This window comes from Pollicipes pollicipes, unplaced genomic scaffold (genome assembly GCF_011947565.3).
Source record: "Pollicipes pollicipes isolate AB1234 unplaced genomic scaffold, Ppol_2.1 Scaffold_520;HRSCAF=587_pilon_pilon_pilon, whole genome shotgun sequence".
Lineage (NCBI taxonomy): Eukaryota > Metazoa > Arthropoda > Thecostraca > Pollicipedomorpha > Pollicipedidae > Pollicipes > Pollicipes pollicipes.
In genome coordinates, this window is record NW_023596640.1 from 4,416 (window position 1) to 11,595 (window position 7,180).

A 7,180-nucleotide genomic window follows, 5' to 3' on the forward strand; every position below is an offset into this window, starting at 1 on the left:
CCAGCTCCCGCCGCAGCAGACGTTGGTGGGAGCGCGGTGTGCTCGCACCGCTTTTGGGCTCTCCTGGTCTTCCCCGTCGTTGTCGTTGGGAGGGTTACGACGCACTCAGCTGCGGAGGCCATATGGCGTTGCCCGCCGCCACCTTGGTAGCGAAGCAGCGGGCACCGTGAGAAATCGAACACCGTGCCTCCAGTTCCCCAAACGCGCAGTGCTTAACGCGGGCTCGTTAACCACTGCACTATCCTTACCCTACTGGTCTTCTTCACCGCCTTGAAGCTTGTTAACCACTGCACTATCCGTACACTGCTGGCCTTTCCCGCCGCCTTGAGAAGCAATCGGCTGGAATGTATGGAACGCTTTGGCGGTTGCCGCATGCTCTGGCCGACACGCCGGAGTTCGCCGGAGAAAAGGTATGGTGTGCCCTGACCGCCAATGGCTGGTGATATTGCGGCCGATATGCCTGCTCTCTTCCGATCGACCCCGTGACTTGGTCTTCGGGACACGTCGAACCGCTCCTAAACCACGTCAACTTCATCGAGAACAGGAAGATTTGCCCGCTCTATAAATCGCTTTGAAGCGTAACGCCTGAAGATCGACCACACAGTCTGGAGACGAAGGCCATACAAATGCGCGCAAAAGCAATCCGCAAGCGGGTGTAGTATTGATCTTTATTTCGTATCCCCAACCAACGCCAACGAAAATGGTGGTTAAGATAATGCGCACGGGTCACTTGTGTGCGCGGAAACGCTTCATCCAGTTCAAGTCGTCCTTTCCGTTCACTGATGTCGCACAGATATGAGGATCAAAAGTCCCTTTCGCGTGCACCGCACTTTATTCAATCATAGTGTAAGCTTAAACTGGCTTTCGCCGGAACGAGCAACCTGAAACGGAAGGAGAGGAGTGCATTAGTTGAAGCAAATGACTGCAATGGCATAGCGAGCAAGTCGACCAAGTAACATTTGACGGCATTCACGTAGTTCGATACAAATTAGGTGGTATGAGGCGATGGTATGGCAAGAGTCCTTTGTTACAAACCATGTTTACTCTGTGAAGGATCACGCGGGCATTCATGGTCGTTACGTGAATCTGATTTGCACCAAAGGACAAGTGGAGGTGTCTGATAACACGGCAACAAATGAAGCAAAGTTGAGGCAGTTGGTCAAACAAAAACCAAGCCAATGTTAAGGCTGCGGGACTACATTCCCAACAACAAAGCATTAAGGGAGTGTGTTGCCATGGATACCACATTCAGAAGCGCAGTGTCGTTGCACTGCAATTAAAAACGATCACAGGCGCCGAATGGATGGCTTGGTGGCGCAACTCATGCACCACCAGTGTCATTCTAACGACAGAGCCGCCTGTGCTTTGACAAAACGGGCTTTTTCGACAGCCTTGGCCCCGGCACGCAACAAATCATTTAAGTAAAATATCCCACACTCTAACAAACTGCACCCACACTTCGGATGGTAGAACGTCTCATCGGTGTCAACCCCTAGTTCTGTCGGGTTCGAGGGACAATCTGATAAACCTCGGCTGGGTGAAATTTAATTTGGAGTTATCCAGAACGCCCGCTGCAGCCTTTGAAAAAGGTCAGAACCGGGCGCATTGCAGTAAAAAACCTTCTCCATGGACTCTCCTAGCAAACCCTCCTCACTTAACCGGAAGAGGAATGAGAAAATGAAGATGCATAGTCTGTCATCACGACACTCCATCACATTGGCCGTATTCCTAGAAGGTAAGCTGGCTGACCAGTTCCAATGCGGCACTGGTCCCAGCAGTGGGTCCGGCACAGCGGTAGTCTTCATGCAGGGAAGTCAAGATCACATTGTTTTCTAGGATCCGTTTCTACGACTTAAACAACCTTTCGAAAAATCCAGACCCTCCGGCCAGTAATCTGAATTGCATTCCACCGACGCCAATCTTCGAAAATCATCCCACAAGAAAAAAAACGAGCTAGGAGTACCAAGCCGACAACATCCACGTAACCACATGAGACCAGTCTCCATACCCGTCACACGTATGAGACGTTCCGCATGCAGCAAGGGAGCCATCGCAGGGTCGACCGGCGTCACGCGCCTCCCGCACCCGGGGGGCAGCCCGGCACCGCGGCACACGCCTCCCGAGGGCAGCCCGGCACCGCAGCACACGCCTCCCGCCTCCCGAGGGCAGCCCGGCACCGCAGCACACGCCTCCCGCCTCCCGAGGGCAGCCCGGCACCGCAGCACGCGCCTCCCGCCCCCCGAGGGCAGCCCGGCACCGCGGCACACGCCTCCCGAGGGCAGACCGGCACCGCAGCACACGCTCCCGCCTCCCGAGGGCAGCCCGGCACCGCAGCACGCGCTCCCGCCCCCGAGGGCAGCCCGGCACAGCGGCCCGCCTCCCGAGGGCAGACCGGCACGCGAACCAGCCTACCCGCTCCCGAGGGCAGCCGGCACGCAGCACGCGCCTCCCGCCTCCCGAGGGCAGCCCGGCACCGCAGCACGCGCCTCCCGCCTCCCGAGGGCAGCCCGGCACCGCAGCACACGCCTCCCGCCTCCCGAGGGCAGCCCGGCACCGCCAGCACACGCCTCCCGCCTCCCGAGGGCAGCCCGGCACCGCAGCACGCGCCTCCCGCCTCCCGAGGGCAGCCCGGCACCGCAGCCGCAGGCCTCAACGAGGGCAGCCGGCACCGCACACGCCTCCCGAGGGCAGCCCGGCACCGCAGCACGCGCCTCCCGCCTCCCGAGGGCAGCCCGGCACCGCAGCAGCCGCGCCTCCCGCCTCCCAAAGGCAGCCCGGTACTGCAGCACACTGCAGCAGCTGGGCCCGGCAGCGGCCGGCCGTGGGAGGGCGCCCGTACCTTCGGTGAGCTTCGCCACGTCCGCCGGTGGGCTGGCAGAGGATGGTCGAGCAGCCACACACACAGCACCACCGTCTGGGCGTGGCTGAACACTGTCGTGATCTTGTAGCACCCTGCCAGCAGCACGCAGCAGAGAATGAGACCCGACGTCGCCGACACCCGACTCAGAGATCGACCCACGAGGCAACGGGTCAAAAGGTGTGGACATGTATGAATTAGACAAGACCAATGAGGGACTGATGCTGCCAAGACTGCAAATTATGTTGCTCAAATTATAAGTAAAAAATGTTAACCGCTGCACTTTTGACACCCAGTGATAGCCAATGCACACCTGGGAAACTAAAGGTACAAAGTTTGATTCCCCAGTGTGCGAACTACTGAGAATGGCCTTCAATGGACATACATTTGATGGTCACAATCAACCATGTGCTTGCACAAAATTTCACATCTACAACATCTATCTTGATGGTTCAGTTGGTTAGACTCCTGCCTCCCCATGCACCCAAAAAAGGTGAGTCAGGGGGTAATTTTGGCAGGGCTGCTGAGCATATGCAGCTGCCCTGCCTAGACAGGCCACAAATGGCCTGTGGTCTGCAGCACTGGCATACATACCTGGGCACTTGACATCCATGAAATAGGAATTGGGGTGCTGAACAAGCCTCTTGACCTTGCACTTGCGCCTTTCCTCCTCCGCAGAGGGGTGCAGCAAATCTTTAGCGAGCTAGAATAGACAAAAACATGCATGCATCAGCTATTTCACAGAATCCAGTGCCAAAACGAATCAATCCCCATCATGCCTAGAAAAAACTTACTACTGAGATATACTGTATGTACTAGGCATGCATGCTGAGTTTTTTTGCTTGTTTTCTTAAACCTCATATCTTTTGATGATTGCATGCATCAATGCTTACATGAGCTGGTGATTATCCAAACTTGTTCCTATTAAAATGTCACAATTCAACATCACATAATTATTTTCATGCTCCAAGAGATATTTGACTGCTCTAAACTAAGAGCCAATTTTATAGACTGGCCTGATGGTTTACAATGTTGTGTGGCAATGCTTGCATTGCAGAGATTTCTTCAACCTGTTGATTACATAATTTATCTTATGCTGTTTAGATCAAAACACCTCATTCCAGTCATGAAGGGTACATCACTGTAATCCCTATATTGGTGCTAAGACAGTAACTTGCACTGCAACACCAGTAATTTAAAGCATACTTTAAAACGCGCCTGGATGGCCGGCTAGATACCCCTCGCTCGGGTGGAGGGAGGGGCCAATTTGACCCCCAGATCTCGGAAACTATAAGAACACCAAATTCACTGGGTGTGTTGATGTATACGTGAACCCACCAAGGTCAAAGTTTGACATTCATAGGTCATAACCTCCGGGTCAAACAAGGTCCAATTCTGGGTTGGTCTCCAAAGTGCCCCCAGAACCTAGATAACTGTTTCTAAGCAAAAGACTACATGCCCAGTTAAGGTCAGTGACCCTTTTTGACCTTTTAAAGGCTGTGATGACCAAAATCATTCAAGACTGCTCTGAGCTTTGCATTTGAATAAGCAACAAAGATTATGCTAGGCAGCATGTTTCTAAAAACAAAACATTGACCTCAGTCATTTTAGGTCAATGGCCTGCTTGGAACTCTAAAAAGTCCATGGACAATGTGTAATTATAATACAGTTCCTGCTATCAATGAATTCAAAATGAGCACCAGATACTATCACATACAGCAAGCCCTAGAATAATAAAGCAGGTTAGTTTTGACCTTGTTCTGACCTTCGTAACTGACCTTAGATCAATGTAATTTGCTCATTCAACACTTGTGGTGATGCCTTAAAAGCATGACAGACATGTATAGCTTCATCTAACCCACCAATGTTACCTAAAATTGAAGGATTCCCTAGAAATTGACTGCTGAAACTATGACCTTGGACCTGCCATAGGTCAGTGACCTTACCAGGTGCACCTCAATTTTGTATGCCAAACAATCTGCTATTCAATGGTCTACAATGCCAAACTTGGCGTCACTGCACCGCGCCGTTCGGAAACCATTCTGAAAACACCTTTTGGGGGTTAATTTGACCCCCTTCACCCAAGCATGTTAACTATGATACCAAAATCCATTGTTTTCTTTGGGGCATTATATTTGTGTAATGGGTCATTTACCACAGCTGCATTATATTTTTTTAATTGTAAAACTTTGCATGCTAAAATCTATGAGCTCATTAGGTGAAATAAACACCAGCACACCGCTGGCCACACTTAAGGCCTTGTTATGGGTGTCAAATGACCACCGCAGTCGGCACACCTGTTAACTCCAATTAACAACAAAGTCAACACTTGAAGCACTGCAGATAAATTAAAACATGTAACTAAGCTGTTAATGATTGCACTTGCCTGGTCAAACATCATAAATACATCACTAATACCCAAGGTAAGAATGATGGCTTCAGGGCAACCATAAAAACACAAAGCAAAAAGGTATGACACTCTGCCACATCTATCGACATAAACATACATAGAAATAAACCTCCACTTACATGAAACTACACATCAAGCTTAGACTTTGGAGCATAATGAAACTATGGTGAATAAGAAACCAAACATGCCAGCAATACACTTTAAGGTCAAAGCACAAATCCATGCTCCAGCACTTTCTGCACATTCAGAGCCGAGCCACGGATCCAAATGCACATCATGGAGGTTACCTTTGGTATAAAGACCTGAATCTTCTCTAGTCTGATCTCATGGCTATAATGCACCCACTGATATTCCAGATGAATAAGGATGAATTTAGTTACTCATTTCTCATTGGTAATAGCCCCCACCAAAACCATACATAATCAGTATCACTCAAGTCAGGATATGCTGAATATTGACTGACAAGTTATAAGGCTGGTTGGATAACAAAATAATGCAGTTCTGCATCCTTTTTTAACAAGTTTCTCAAAGCCTGGAAAGCTCCAAAAAATTCTGGCCTTGCCAATGCTTCAATACACAAAATTACAGAACAATCAATCTAAAAAAAGATTGCTTTAGTTTAACATTTTTATCATGAAGCCTTTTTCAAACAATATACAGCAAAAAAAAACAATGGTAGTTCATAAACATCATGTCTTCACAAGTATGTAGACAAGGTAAAATAAATTACAAAGACAAAGGCTTAAGTTATCATCTTCCTCACCCTCTATTCTCCCTTGCCTTGAGCCACCTCCACAAGCTAGGAAGCCTAGTATAGGTTTTGCCCTAGCCCAGGAATGGAACATGTTTATGAATATTTCAGGGCGCACTGATAACAATGGTCATGTTGCACCTGTGAAAATGCAAGAGGCAAGCATACATTAATAGCATCTCTATAATGCTCATGCCGAAACTCCAAGTAGCTCGAGCTGGATTGCTCCTTCCCCAGAAGCAATGATCCCTGTAGCAAGTTATTCAAACAGTCCTCAAATTGAGCATGTTTGTGCAAACAGGACCAATCATAACATGCTTGACTGGGCACAATGAAGCTGTGCCACAACCACAAATTTCTGCTTGCCCTCATGACAGCCCTGGAGCATGAGAATTTTGGTGCCAGTCCCACCAGCAAATATATGCGTGCCAGTTAATATCGCATCTCTATCACCCAACATACTTCCGTTTTATTCACTGCCAACAAGTACTCAAGACACTGCATCCATACCTTAATTTGGCAGAATTAAAAACGTGACCCTTCCCTGCACTGCCAATGTACGTGTATTCCCTTAATCGCATACCACTATGCATAGCCCACCCAACACATCTCGAACTCATCAAAACACTCTCCACATTTAGCGGACCTCACACAACCACCGCTGAAAAGCCAAGGCACGCATTAACCTGCACCAACGCCGGTGATACTGATACGCCTAGTACATAAATAATAGCACAATTCAGGCGCCGGAACACACATTTTTTAACCATATTTCGCAGTACTCACCGGCATGTTTACGACTGCTGGTGCGCAGCGACCGGAAAGAACGTTTTCCGGCAGCGGTGCCTGAAACGAAAATAATATTTGTTAGACCTCTCCTCATGATCGTCACCACTAAAACGCTAAAGAGGTGCTTACAGGCCTAAGCCCTCCGAAATTGTAATAAACATTCAGATTTTATAAATAGGTAAATTTCAGTCAGAAAGCCGCACCACCACTCAATGATTCCAGAAGACTAGGACAGTTAGGCTCGTCGACGGTCCTTATAACATCGCGACATGTACACCACGATACGCTTTGCATTGCACAACGTTGGCGGAATGATCCGGGCGCCAAGTCGAATAATCGATGCACTGGCAGTCAGTGACACGGCCACATTTTT

General features: G+C 49.3%; 1 protein-coding gene across 1 annotated transcript; it reads right to left on the reverse strand.

Moving 5' to 3' along the window:
• Positions 1-652: 652 nt before the first annotated feature.
• On the reverse strand, positions 653-6,864 carry LOC119101969 (40S ribosomal protein S27-like). Its single transcript, XM_037225376.1, is given in 6 exon segments — positions 653-881; positions 2,840-2,855; positions 2,857-2,898; positions 2,900-2,952; positions 3,452-3,560; positions 6,805-6,864. Coding segments are annotated over 6 exon segments (255 nt in total). The 5' UTR covers positions 6,811-6,864; the 3' UTR covers positions 653-852.
• Between the last annotated feature and the right edge of the window lie 316 nt (positions 6,865-7,180).